This window comes from Neopelma chrysocephalum, unplaced genomic scaffold (assembly GCF_003984885.1).
Source record: "Neopelma chrysocephalum unplaced genomic scaffold, ASM398488v2 Primary Assembly neopelma1_84, whole genome shotgun sequence".
NCBI classification, from domain to species: Eukaryota; Metazoa; Chordata; class Aves; order Passeriformes; family Pipridae; genus Neopelma; species Neopelma chrysocephalum.
The window spans coordinates 247,721-262,116 of NW_020897746.1; the positions used below are offsets into that span (position 1 = coordinate 247,721).

Genomic DNA, 14,396 nt, shown 5'->3' on the forward strand with positions numbered 1-14,396 from the left:
CCTTGAGGAAGCAGCATGTCACTAACATACAGGTATTTGGCTAATAAGCTAATGCATGTTTCTAATCACAGTAATAATACAGTTAGAAATAATAATGGCCATTACTGTAAAGAAACAAATTGCTTATGACTTAATATGTTAAAATGAGTTCAAATCATTAGGTGCTGCTTTGCTCCCTAGGAGGGGAGGTTGCTTAGGTGAACATTGGAAGAAAGATGGTACAGCTCATTAATTTGTGATGCCAAGCGCTCGGAGGGCAGTGACAAGCTGAGTATTGTGTTGTATGTTATTGTGTCATGTGATAACAGCACCATGTTTTCCTGTCATTTCCACAACTTTTCCTGGCTGAAGTGACACACAAGCAACCCTGGGTAGTAATCACATTGTCCCGTTCAGTTTCAAAAGGAGAGAAGCGGACTTCATCCAGAAACTGTCCAGCAGGCTACAGTAAGCTTCCCTGTCTGTTAGCCATTGTCAAATCTTTCCATCCTGCAAAAATGGCATCTCCTAAAGTCATGGAATTGTCTCAGAAATAGTGTCATTCTGTTAGGTGATTGCTGTGTAATAATAATGATTTTGCATCTCCGTATCATTTTGCAAACTATTTATAGTGTGTTCGGGTCCTTTTGTTGATTCTTATGGCTGTGCTCATGCTTCTGTTTGTTGTTCTCTCTCAAGGAGCTGCCCATGGCCCGGGAGAGGGAATGGTTCAGAAAGAGAGTCAGTGTTCTCAGAAGGGTTGTTTAATTAATTAGCTCAGGGGTTTCCAGTATTATCCTGAAATTCTTGAATGCAGTGTAAGCCTTGAGCTCCTGGCTGTGGCGGGGTCAGTGACTGTGCTGCCTTGGCCACGAGCCAGCACTGCAGAGTGAGTTTGGGATCAATGTGCCCAGTGAAATTCAGCACAGGGTCCACCACGATGAGAGGAGAGGTCTCCTCCATGTCAAGGGCAGGGTTAATCAAAATTCTTTGTAACTCAGTACTTTACTAGGGGAGCTTAATAAAAATATTGACATTTTAAAAGCCTCAGCCAAGCCCTGTTGAAGTCAGGGAGATTCTTTGCAGCCTTGAACATGTGCTGGGCTGAGACATGGGGGCTGTGCAAGGGCTGTGCAACTTCCACATCTTGTTATTATCTTTATTTTAAAGTTTTGGAGGAGCATAAAAAGCAAGGGCAGTGCTAGGGAGAATTTCAACCTCTTGGTCACAAGGAAAGGAAGCAAGTTTGCTTTGCTTTAGTCTGAGTAAGTCAGAGGTGGAAAACTATTTTCTCCCTTTGCCACATTTTCTGTATCTCTTCTTTATGTCTAAGAATCTGCTGTTGAATATAGCAAAGCCTCAGTATAGCTTACATGGGTCAAAGCAAACCCAAATTGGTTCTGTCCCTCTTGCAAGGATGCTCTTTGCTTATCAGAAGCAAAAATTTCTTTTCTTGAGAATCTAAGAGATTTGTGAGAGCACCAACATTTCCAGTCCTCAGAAAAAAAAAAAGAAAAACATTTCTTCTGGAGACTTTCTCCAGTGAAATTTAAACTAGGGTTAATACTGTGTTAGCAATAGCCTGCAGGATCTGAAAACTGTGTTAGAAGTGACACAGACACTGAGATAGAAGCATCACAGTTCTCGAGGACCTCTCCAGGCTGTTGGAAAGTCTTGGTAGGGACTGTCAGCCCCAGTCCTAAGGCATGTTTGTAGTCTGAAGTTATGGACAGTGCACAGTGTCGTTCACACCCTGCAGTTTGCCTGGAAGCTTTTTTGTTAGGATTTACACTTCAGCTTTGGCTGATGGACCACAAATCTGTTTTTAAAATGCCATTGTGTCGAGCAGCTTTTTTACCAAACTTGTAGAGAAGTAGAATATATTCTCATTAACTGTAGTGTAAGTAGGAGCTGTAATGAGAGACTTCTGAGCAGAATCCAGCAGCAGGCTGGCTTGGGAGGCACAGCAGTTTGCTTGGATCTTTTTGCCTCTGCAGATTTTATTCGTCAGCTGTATCGTTGAATATGTCAACTTTTGGGCTGCTTTGAGTCCTGCAGAGCTCTCAACAAAGTGAAGAAAAGAGGATATATGTAGCTACGTACAGCATCTTTCTGACCTTGCTTCATGTCTGATGACTTCCAATTTAGTTTGAAACAACCCGCCAACTTTTCTCTGCTTCTCCCAATGGTCCTTCTTTTTCATGCCCAAGGAAGTGCTTGTTTTTAAAAGTTACGGCCTCCCTGCAGTTGGGTGTTAACAGCAGGGCTCAGGGAACTAACACAGCCTGCCCGGGAGCTTCCCAAGGTGCCTGTGGGAGTCCCCAGGGGGCTGTGGGGGTCTCTAGCCCTGGGGGTGTTCCCGTGCAGGTTCAGCTCTCAGCCTGGTGCCCCGTCCCAGCCCAGCGGCCGTGCCTGGTGCCAGAGCCCATCTCCTGCCAGGCTGGGCCCACAGAGTCAGCTCTGACAAAGGGCAACTGTTTGGAGGAGTTGTTGTCCTGCTTGGTGCTCCTAATCCCTGGAGTAACTGCTGTGACAAGCATAGTAACTATCTGCAGTGAGATTGACACATTGGTGCCTTTCAAGTGCAGGGAGCACAACCACCTCCTCAGTCCCTTTTTTTGCTTCTTGCCTTTTAAAAATTTTCAAAACCAAGATGGGGAGTTGGAAGCTCAAGTCCTGGACAAGTCGTCAGGAGCTGTAGTCACTAAGATGCATTTGGAAATGCTACTTTTAACTGTTTGAGGAGTATCTAACCCACTTTAGCTATTTATATTAATTTTTAAAATCATATATGAAGCCCCACAAGTTCATCTTGCACGTCCTGAACATTTAGAGAATATATATCCAATTTTGCTCAACATTCCCAGCCTTAGAGAAGGTTGGATTGCACAGCTGAAAAATGAAATGGTAAGAGGAGGCACATGTCTGCTCCCATCTGTGCAAACTCTGATGTGCACTTAATCACACAGACTGGCACTTTTCGCCTTCACTAGACACTGTGTGGTTGCCCTGCTATTCTCTGAAGCAGGCTGCTGTAGTATCCAGAGCACCAGAATGTAGTGCAGGGCTTAGGCAGCTTTTCTGTGTTTGGAGGCATGTCCACCCCATGGATTTATGTCCTCATCCATCTGCAGCAGTGCAAACTTAGGAATAGATGTTCTGCATTGGTGATTTAGTTGTTCTTATTGCCTCAGATTTACATCAGAAAACTCCCAATTTAGATCAATGCAGAGTCTGTGTTCTAGATTTGCATTTTTGAGCTGCTTTCTTGGCATGGAAATCCATTTGGATTTTGATTCACACTGAAAAATTCCTGATATCAAGTGTAGTTTTTTGACATTAAAAGCAATCATTGCATTCCATTTATGATTCCTGCTTACATGTGGCAAATGAGCTAAATGAGTAAAATCTCTATTCAAGTGTCTGTCACTCTGTCAAACTTGTCATTTGCTTATTTGACCATTTCCCTGGGTATTTGAGAAAAGCTAAGCAGGAGCTGTGGTTGCGAGACAGGGCAGATGGCATCATAAATACCTAATGGAAACGAAGCCAAGCTCCGAGATGGGAGGGTTTGGGGGTGGATGGTAAAGGTACAGCTCAATCCAAACCCCTGGAGAGCTGCAGAGCCCTTGGTGCAGCCCCAACAGGGGGTTATTCCCAGCTCCCACCTTCTTCCTGGCAGCTGGAGCTACCGTCCCTCAGCTGCCCAACAATGACACAGCTCGGCTTTCACACACAGCTGGGGACACACAGGCTGCTTGTGTGATGGAATTAATGAATTCCAAATCGCTTTCTCTTCTGGTGGAGCATCAGAAAAGCAAAGTGTCCTGGGCAGAAAAACAGAGGGAAGAATGGAGAAGGGTTTAATTGCTTTATTTGAATTAACTACATCAATGTTTAAATTTCTTAACTCCGTGAGAGCTTTGGTATGAAGTGTTTTCGAAGAAGATCTGGAAAGGGTTTGCTCAGAAAATCAAAACTCAACTCTGTTAAACGTCACCTCTCTGCTGTTTTTCCTCTTTTTGAAGAGGGTTTAGCTCTCAGTGGTTGTGCTCCTTCGTGCCCACCAGCTGACTGGAGGTGAGGCAGGAAATGCCCGTTCGCCAGTGCCTCTTCAACTGGTGCTTCTCACCTCCCTTCCTCCCTCAAAACAAAATATTTTTATGGCACTGACAAAACAGGATGGTGGAGCAGTTAGACAGTAACCTGTTCAGAAGCTGCCTGTGAGACACTTGGCACGTGTGGAGGTCATGTTTCTTTTCGTTTTTTTTCTTTTCTTTTTTCCTCTTTTCTTTTTGACATTTTGCTGCCTTATTTTCATTCCTTGCTTTCTAGTAAGCAGCTTCCATGGAGAACCCCATTCAGTGCAGTGTTTATTATGCACAGGAGCTCTGAGATAAGTGTGTCCATCCCCCCTGTGCTGTGTTGTAGCACTCTTAGGAGGTTTCCTGAATTTTTCCCAAGCACAGTGTAGGGACACTGTAGAGAGCAGCAAATTGAAAATCTCAAGCTGGGCAGGTTAGAGAGCAAGAAACAGCAGGGCAGATACAGCCCAGAAGTGGGGGGAGGAGCTGCTCCCCAAGGCTTTCATCAAACGGGTCAAGGGTTCTGGACATGCAGCTGCTTCAGACCCGGGCAGCACTAACCCAGAGCAGCACAGGAGAGGCTGGAGGGCAGCACATGAAGCCATTTGAACAGTCAGTTGGCCTTTTGCCCTTGCAAAGCCCAGCTTCCAAACCAAACCCAGTGGAGGTCCCAGTTGGGTCCCCCATGACACCCAGCTGGGTGGTGTTTGCAGCTGCTGGTGGCCAACATGGGGTTTATCAGTGTGGAATCAGCCATGACCTGGTTATTCCTTGGCTGATAAACTCAATAAGCTCCATGTGTTTGGTTGGATCCATCATGTGTGTTCTGCTCGTGGGGCTGGACCCTTGCCAGGCAAGTGGGGGCTGGATCAAATGCCCAAGAGAAGTGATCAGAGTCTGAGGGATGAGTTTGACAGATCTGCCCTGTACACAGGGCGGGCACAGGTACCTGTGTGCTTTACAGTCCCTGTGAGATCGGTGTGCCCTGCAGTGGGAACTGTCTGCAATGCTCTTGATGCATCTTGAAAGTGGGAAACATAGGGTTTTGGCTTACTTTATGACCCAAGAAGTGTGACTCAGCTAATTAATTAATGAAAACCTGAAATTTCGCATAGCATTTTAAGATGAAAAGTGTTGCAAACACTTGTGCATTTCCTCCTAATTCAGTGATAGCATTGATGCATTTAAACAAGCCATTAGAGGCACCTTCAAACAATCTCTGAACTCCTCTGTTCACACATTTTGGACATTGGTCTGCTCCTTACCTAGGCAAATTCTGGTGGCTTCAGTAGGAGCAGGGTTTGCCTGAGAAAGTTAATTTAGGTGTTTGGTAAAGACACACTGGAACAGGCAGTTTTTGTTTTCATATGTCACAAAGAACTTGTCTTGCTTTTTATAAATTATTGGTTCTCTATTTGGTTTTGAATAAATTAACTGATTACCTGAATGTATTGGGTTTGGAGTTTTTTTGAGTTATCTTTTTTAATTACCATTTTGGATTAAGGGCAAACTTTTTCTGAGGTGTCCCTGTGTCACCCAGAAGAACTTTGCCTGTGTTTGATAGAATCCCAGCTGGAAGGGAGGCAGGTGCTGGGATGTGCTGGTAGAGCAGCAGGAGCTTTGGGGAGATGGGGCTGGGAGTGCTCTTCAGGCTCTTGGTGCTGCATGTTCCCAGATCCTGCTCTCAGCCTGATGCATTTTGTGTAAATGAGTGCTTAGAATGACTCTATGAGACACATTGAATTTTATGCCACAGCTGGAGAAACTTGTCCTTAATTGAAGCTGTGGGCAAGTGTATGTCATTTTTGATTTAACATTTTCCCTCACCCCTGTACCCCTCACCCCAACCAAAATCCTTTGTGGAGTCAGATTGTTGCTGTAGCTTTGTGAACCCCTCTTCTAATGTTTAAACAAGTGCTGAAAAGAGACATTTACGGAGTATTTAAAATGTGGAAAAATTGCTTCCCAATATTTTTGACAGAGAGAGACTGAGAACACACAGCATTGAATCATCAGGAAAATTGAAGATTTCCCCTGAACAACATTGGGATTTTACAGCAGAGGACTTGAAAGACCTTGGAGAAATTGGACGAGGCGCTTATGGTTCTGTCAACAAAATGGTCCACAAACCAAGTGGGCAAATTATGGCAGTTAAAGTAGGTGATGCCCATCCTTACATTTGTACTTTAGTCCGTTGGGATGCTGTGTGATGGAGAATTAGGGTTCTTCCATCTAGCACCCATCTACTGCTCTGTTCTATATATTTCTGGTGTGAACACTACTGTTTGCTGAAAATACAGTGTATAATGGGCATGTTTTCAAGTGATTTGTGACTTCTCATAATTGCTGTGCCCTTTTGAAAATGTCTATCAGGAACCTGCTGTTCTGAGGGGATCACATCTCTGGAGACTGATGATGGGGCACGGGCCTTTCACCTCTGGGTCACTGGTTCAGGTACAGCCTAGGCTGGTGGGAGACACACCTTGACATCTCACAGCCTCTTGGTGTCTTTTGTGAACTAAAGTAGAGACTTAAAATTAGCTCTTTAAGTCAGCATGTGCCATGGTGTGGCCTCACCAGGAGGAACTGGAATGCAGTGGATGTCTTCTAGGGAGTGTTGTGCTCTTGCTGATGTATGTCTGCTTTGTGCTTACCTGTTCCAGAGATGGAAAGTGTAGCAGTTTTCTGGACTGTCCATTTTCTACTTTATGCTACCCAAAAACTCGCCTTAAACCCAGAAACAATACTCAGCCTCCTCTCCTAGCTGGGCAGTACAGAGTATTCTATCTTGCCACAGCAGGGGAGTTCACTGGGCATCTTTGAGGATCTGCTTGTCCATGGAGGAGGGCAGCGCCCGTTCTCTCTCTCTGGTCCTTTCCCTTGCTCGTTGCAGGTGGCAGATGACATTCATCTTTAACTCTGTCAGTAAGATCAACCATAAGTGCACTTGTGGCTCCTAGGAAAGAGCAGAAGTGAGCTGTGTAGGACTCTGTGTTGCTGTCTTTTCCAACTCTCCCTTTCTTCTTTGGAATACTGCCTGATCTGATCTGGAGACATTCGCCCCTGCTGGTCTCACGGGGCCAGGCAGACTTATCTCAGCCCCAGCTCCAGCTGCTGTGAATATTGATACCTGTCTCTACTGTGTCAGGTTACTGGAGTAACCCTCATCCTGACTTTGTCACAGCAGTGGGATCACTGGTTAGGTCTCCGAGTGTTTTGGATCACCATGCAGTGGTGTTTCAACCTGGATTTGAATCCCTAAAAGTCTCCAGTGGAGCTAGATGTTGCCTGTAGCTAAAGGCTCTTTTCTTTCAGTTGCCTTTGGTAGAGCTCATGGGTGTAGTTTGCAGATGATGGGTTGAAAACCGTTTGTGTAATGAAGTAATGCCTGGGCACCTCCAGCTTCTTAAACCCAGGGGGTGTGAGCTGGGTACCTGTAGTTCTGCTCCTCTACCCCTGGTAGCCATGGGTATGAGGAAGGCACACGCCCATAGCTGAGTGGCTGCTGTCTGGAGCCTGCAGTGGGTGCAGCCATGTGGAGAAGGGCACTTTGATGGACTAGCTCGTGTCATGGAGGAGAAGTGTCTGCTGGCACAGGGATTCTCTTGTTCCAGACTGTTTGCATGAGGACTTGTCAGCATCGTAGGGGAATGTTGTCAGTGTCAAGGGCCTGTGCTGAGGTACAGCTCCCATCTGGGAGGCAGAAGGCACCAGGGCTGTGTCCCTGAGGCAGGGGGCTGGAGATGACGTGGCACAGCATGTTGAGCTGCCTTCCCAAAGAAGGAGAGGTGTTCTGAGCCTCAGGAGGGTGCTGGGCTTGGGGGCTCACTTTAAAAGAAATAAACCCCGATTGTTTTACAATGACTAAATTGTGAAATGTTCCAAGTTGTGGGCTGAGCTGGTGCCACCTTCTTTTCTCTGACCCCACTTCTGTTGGGCAAGTGTGGCGAGACCTGCTGGGGAAGGAAGGTAGGAGGGTCCGGGCAACAGTATAATTTCTAAAATGGTAGAGGTAAGAGACTGTTCTCTTTGTCCCAGTGGGGATAAGACATGAAACTGGGCAAAGGAACACCTGTGGGTGGAACAGTCAATGAGGTCTCCAAGGCAGCAGCAGCAATTCACCAGCGTGGATGGTGCAGGTCTTTGAGATGAGGTTTCAAGATGGGGCTGAGCTTGGTAGTGACTCATTCATCTCACACTCCTCAGACTTTTCTTTCTCAGATTGCTGCTTTTGGGGCAGCCAAGGTTGTGCAATAATCTCCCTGCTCTGCTCTATCTCAGTCTGCCCTACAGGCCATCTGTGTTTGAGACTGTTCCTCTCCTGCTCTCTCTGTTTCTCTCAAGCCTCTGACCTCTTGACAGCAGAACTGTTGCCTTCAGCCGTGTGTTCTCCTTCAGCATAATGCTCTTCTGTAAGAGAAAGTTGAGAAGGGGAATGATGTTTTGTGAAAACGTGTCAGTTTAGTGATTTGAGGTCTTGGCTGTGATCTCAGTGACACCTCTGTGGTGTGGCACTGTGCTGGGACAGGCATTGGGAATGCTGCCCTTCACAGCTGGATTGTGAAGCCAGTGTCTGGTTATTTGGTTGGGCTGCTGTCCCTCCTGTGCTTCCCGAAGAGCAGCACGAGTGCAGCAGGAAGGACATTCAGCAGGAGGAAACAGCTTTATGGAAGCTGCAAGCCAAAAGTTGGCTGTTCTGTACTGCTAATTAGATGCAGAGAAAATTGGTGCAGGGACCTGTCCCGGTTGCTCCTCCATCCTTCCCCACCACTCCCCAATTTTCCACTACTGTTGCTGCAAATTCCCAGCTCAGTCAGGAAATTCCTACCCCACTTCTGGAAGGGCCAAGTCCTGTTTGCACGTACATTGACCAGGCTTGTCACCCCCTTCTTCCATACACAGATTCAAATCCTCTTTGTTCTACAGGTCTCAAACATTGCTCGTTCCCCCATGCTGGAGGCTTCCTCTGGCTGATGGCAGCTCGGGCTTAGCCAGGCCAGCCAGGCACCTCTGGGCACTCATCCTGCTCCCCTCAGCCTACCCAGCTGTGGCTGCCATTGTGTGCCTTCAGATCCTGTTCCCAGCTCCTTCCCCTGGCTTTTTGTAGCCTGTCATGCCTTTGCACAAGGAACAATTCCCTGAAGCTTTCCTCCTGCTTGATGTGTGTGGCACCAGTGCTGGGCATGGCTTCTGTGCCCCAGGACTCCCCCAGCACGACCTTTTTGCTGCACTTCCTGGCAGTATTTCTTACCACTGCAGGAGAATCATTCCTGAGTGCTGAAATATCACCAAAATAACTTGAGATCTGCAGGCAGAGGCACCGTTTTCTTCCATTTTTCCTTTTTATGCATTTTGCTCCCATCAGCCTGTGGGTCCTGGCAGATGCAGTCCTGGCACCTTCAATGTGAGTGTCTCGCTGCTGGCATGAGCAGGGCTGCCAGGCCCTGGATGAGTCAGGCAGCTTTCATCTGTGCTCCAGAGTCAGTGGCAAAGGAGGAAAAGGAGCCTAAAATGAGCCTCGTTGTGTTGCTGGCTGAAACCACTGCAGCAAAGCTTCAGCTGCTGGAGCGTGGCTGGGATGATGAGCTCTTGTCCCCAGTCCTGCTTGTCCCTCTCCTTCAGCCTTTGTCATTCTGTCCCTCTGTGAATACCTTTTTCAATGACAAAAAGACATTATGTACCTCTTTGGCAACAGGCTGGAGGCTGGAGTGGGCTGCAGGAGCAGGGATCTGGTGCTCCTGAGGCTGCCACCTGCAATTGCTTGTGCATCCCTTACCCTTTCAGCCATAGAGAGCCTCTTCCTAGGGCCATCAAGAAGAGAGGGAGAGGATGAGGAAAGAGGAATCCAGCTCAAGAGGTTTTGTGTTCAAACCTTTCTCATTTTCCCCCTGGAAAGTCTTAATTATAATGTTTTTCAAATCTTCCAAATTTTTATTTCCAAATAAAAATCAATCCTCTCATTCATTAGGTCCCTTCCTCTCAGATCTCCCTGGAGATGCACAGTCCCTGTTTCCTTTGGGTCAGCTGCCATCTCAGTCTTCCTGTCACACCCTTTTCAGTTTCTTGAGGTTTATTGGCATATGAGGTCAAGACTTTTCCAGGTGGGAAAGAGAACAGCCCAGTTTTGCCCAGTGCCAGCTCTGGCTATGCAAACTCATAATTTTAAGGCCAGTTTGTACACTAAATCCTCACCTCATTGTCAGGTTTCTCTTCCTGGCTCCTCATTTTCCTTGAAGTCTCTTTTCCTGGCTGGCATTTGCCTGCCCCACCGGCACCAGCTCTCTGTGATATTGCCTGGTTACACTTCCAGTTTCACCCAGTATCCTTTAATTTTGCTTCTGGTTTCTTGTTTTCATTGTTAGCTTTTCCCAGTCTGGGGCAGTTTGTAAGTGTCTAATGTCCTGGGCTTCTCCACTCTAGAGCCCTGGTCCCTTCTCAGGACCTGTTCCAATGCTGTCACTCTGGTTTTATCCCAGAGGCTTCAGGGTCAGTGCAGTTCTTCAGCCCCTTTTGTATTTGCCCTCCAGCAACACCACGTGGTGTGGTCCCAGCTGCTCCAGGGACTCTGCATCTTGTTCCACCAGGGTACCACAAATCTGAGGCACATTGGAGGAACCATAGAGAAGCTGCATTTTATTTGGGTGAAATGGTTTTCTTGGGAAGCTCACCCACCACTGGGAGGTTTATTTCTGTCCTGAGGTTTCCTCCTGGCCCTGGTGATAATTCACAGAAAAAAAGTGCTTTAAAAGATCCTTGGAATATGAATATAAAAGTACATAAATGAAAAAAAAAAGACCAAACCAGAATGAAAGGTGGGAAGCATTCTCCCAGTTGGAGCAGGATGCTCTGCTTTGCACTGAAATACTGTACATGGTGTGGGTTTTGTTAGCCAGAGTACTTCACAAGACCTCTAGAAGGCTGGGAAAACTGCTTGTTTGAAGAGTTCCTAAAATAAATCAGCAAATATTTAGAATAGCCAGGCTTTGCTGTGTTGGATGGCTCCTGTGCAGGTCAGGAGCCCGAGCACAGCAGTGTCCTGAGCCTGCATGGGTGAATGTCCTGAGCCTCAGACTCAGGGAGGAGCTCTTCACCACCTGCTCTTCCCCCTCAGTCCTCTCAGCCCTTTCTGCCCTGCAGCAGGGAATGCCTGGGACATCTGGGCTTCACTACCAGCAGCTTCTGCCAGTTTCTTTTCAACCAGTTCAGCTATCTGAGAAATACATCACCAGGAGACACACCAGTAGCGTGGGGTGTGCTTTGGTTGACCTTCAAGTTTCTTATCATGACCCCATGGAAACATCTTGCACCTCTCTTTAATTGAATTATTTTTCTGTCAGAAATGGTTACAGCTGGGAAGAGGGCATTTTGTCCACAGTGTTCAGTTTTTCCCCACTCCAAAAGAAAGTGATTTTCAGCTCTATGCCAGAATTTTCTTTATCTCCCAATATCTGTTTTATAAACCAGCCCAGCTGATTTAGTCCCACTCTGCAGTATTGTCTAGTTCAGCCTGCAGTTCCAGTCAGTGTCCTTAGCCATTGTTGCTGGTTTAGTCTAGCAATAGTTTTTACCTGCTCTGCTTCTGTTCTAAACTTGCCCGAAGAAAATTAAAAGCATTTTCAGGATCAGTAGGGTAATTGGAGATCTCAGACTGATGGGTTGTCCCTGGTCTTCCTGGAGAAGCCAGGAAGCCACAGAACCATTTCTTGTTAGGAGCACGGTGTCTTGGGGCTTTATTGCAAACCATCATTGTCATTCTTTGCACAACTGTGTGCCCTCTCCCAAACTGACACCTTCAGAATTTTCTGTTTGTCATCTCTTTGGGTCTGCTGACTGAGAGTCAGGGAAACTAGTGCTCCCAGCCCTGCTGGTGAGGGAGGAGGTCAATGAGTAAGGATTGAAAAGGAAATGGCAGAGAGAATGAGACCCTCATCACAGGAGATGGGAAACTAGTTGTCATCTACTTCAGTGTGCACTAAATGTGTTTCAGATGGGTGGATAGATATTCTCATCCTCAGCAGTGGCTGGGCAAACTCCTTTTTTCCTGCTGGTTTGGTGTCCCCAGTCCTTGCCATCCCCTGGGAACACTAGTTCTCCAGTGGCACTGCCAGGCACTGCTGTGCTGAGCTTCCTGCTGAGGACACAGGTGAGCCCCATGCTCAGGACAGTGCTGGGTTGTCTCACAGCTCGAGTTGGATTTCAGTCTGGTGTTTATAGCTTTTTTTCTTTTTTTTTTTTAACTGGTCACTTTCCATTGCACCTGAATCTTTCTGTGTGAGAATTGGGCTGGATGGTGTCTCTTCTGTTTTGGATTCGGTTTCTGGGATCTGGTTTTAGGTTCCAGGGTGGCACAACCCACAGCACAGATTATCCTTTTGCTGTTGATGCTGCTCAGAGCTCTTGTTCTTGGTGTCAGAAGGCTTTGTCCTAACCTGTGTTTGTATTAAAAGCACTGGAGAATTTTCTCCTGGAAGATTTGATCCAGTTTAAATTTGAGGTCAACAAGGAATCGTTAAAAAAGAGACTTTCCATAAGTCTCTACTACAAACCTCTCTTTTCCATCTGTGCCTTGTTTGGCCCTGAAGTCACTTGTCAGTGACTTGTCAGTGAGTGCCCACAGGAGTGACCAGGCTGAGCGGTGCAAGGCCTGAGTCAGACCCTGCCCATCCCTGTCTCAAATGCTGCCTTCAAGGAGCTGCCTCACCTTGTGTCTTCCTTCCCTGCCATGTCCCATGTTCCCAGGGGAGTCTGTCTGTGGGAGATGCTGCAGTGCCTTGCACTGTTCCTTGGATTTTGGTAGCACATTGAATCGTGACTCATGTGCTGTTTGGCCAGTGACTGCTGTTGACTTCACTCACCTTTGGCTGTTCCTTCCCTGTCCTGCTGGTGAACGCTGGTTCCTCATGGTGGACTGGGAGTGCTGGGCTGCAACAGGCTCCCTGGCCCACTCCAGCTAAACAAAGCCATTTTTCCAGCCTGGGCTGACCCCAGCTCAGCACTGTGCTGCTCCTGAGAGTCCTCCCCTTTGAGTTTGCCAGTCTCCAGCACTCTTGTATGAGACCTCCCAATCTTGTACATGTCATTCCCTTCACTCCGTGAAGCAGTATTTGTTGGAGTGTTCATGTTGGCTTCTGAAGGTGTCCATTGGCTCCCGTGTCTGCCTGGAGCTCTGCCACATAGCTGACCCACTGTCTGTGCTCTGGGTCCTCTGCCTGCCCTTCCTCCCTGGGGAGATTGTGTTTGGGAAGAAGAGTGTTTGGGTTCAGTGTTGTTCTGGAGTGCCATTAAAATTTTCTCCACCATCCAGCATATATTTCACATGGTTTCCAGAGCTGGAGAAGTAACAACAGAGAAGGAATGTCAGAGGTGGGAGAAGATGCTTTCAGGGGAAGTTGTGGTGTTTGAGGAGGACACTGTGGGGGTGGCTGTGACAGGATTGTGCAGGTGCAGGGGTAATGCAGAGCAGGGCTGGAGATACTCCCAGATGACCAGGAAAGAGGCTTTTTGGAGACAGATATGGAGTGAGCACAGAAGGGGGGTGTGAGTTACAATATGGAGAAAAGCTCCTTTTGGTGTTGTTCCTCATCAAAAAGGTGACCTTTGCAGTGTGGGCCATATCGCAGTGAGAGGCTGAACTATTCCTCATAGGTCTCCCCACACCAGCTTTGGCATCCATCGTCTTCTGTGGAGGTCAGAGCAGTGGCATTTTCATTTCACGCAGTGCTGCTGGTTTGTCACCTGGACAGGGACGTTCAGTCTGCTCAGCCTCCCGAGCGCGGGGTGTCCCAGAGCTTTGTGTGCTGAGGGCACATGGCAAGGACACAGTCAGACTGCTCCGGCTTTCCTCAGTGACTCTGAACTCGTGTGAACCACACCTGAACCAGTGACCTAAAGGTGAAGCTTTTCAGTTCCATTCCTGGCCCGTTGCTCTTGTTCTTGCTCTGTTGGTGACCACAGAGTCCCACCCACACACGGCACTGTGGGGTGTGGATGTGATGGACTGTGTGTGCTGGGCAGGTATCCTGACAGCTTCCCCAAGAACTCTAGAATTAATGGGGTGGGAAAAGGGCAATCCAAACATAGCAATTACTGGTCTAGGCCAAACTAGAACTACTAGAATGGTAAAAATGAGTGGTAAAATACCAAAACATCACGAAACAGCAAAGGTAAGGAAAATTAGTGTTGATACTGTCCTCATTTTGTGTGGACCATCACGAAATAGTCCTAAAGTACATAATCATGCACTGTTTCACATATGGTTCTATATGAATGGTCAACCTTGAAAGTACCTTCATACACCTGGCCTTGTGCTGGCTGTGTGTGGTCCTGATGCCA

The 14,396-nt window shown here is 47.2% G+C and overlaps 1 protein-coding gene across 1 annotated transcript in view; it reads left to right on the plus strand.

The window, feature by feature from the left end:
• Nucleotides 1–14,396, plus strand: part of MAP2K4 (mitogen-activated protein kinase kinase 4) — a 47,055-nt gene continuing 32,659 nt past the window's right edge. Inside the window, exons 1-3 of the mRNA XM_027691506.1 lie at nucleotides 1–32; nucleotides 352–447; nucleotides 6,046–6,220. Coding sequence (XP_027547307.1) covers nucleotides 16–32; nucleotides 352–447; nucleotides 6,046–6,220 — 288 coding nt within the window. The 5' untranslated portion in view covers nucleotides 1–15. The remainder of the gene's footprint in view (nucleotides 33–351; nucleotides 448–6,045; nucleotides 6,221–14,396) is intronic.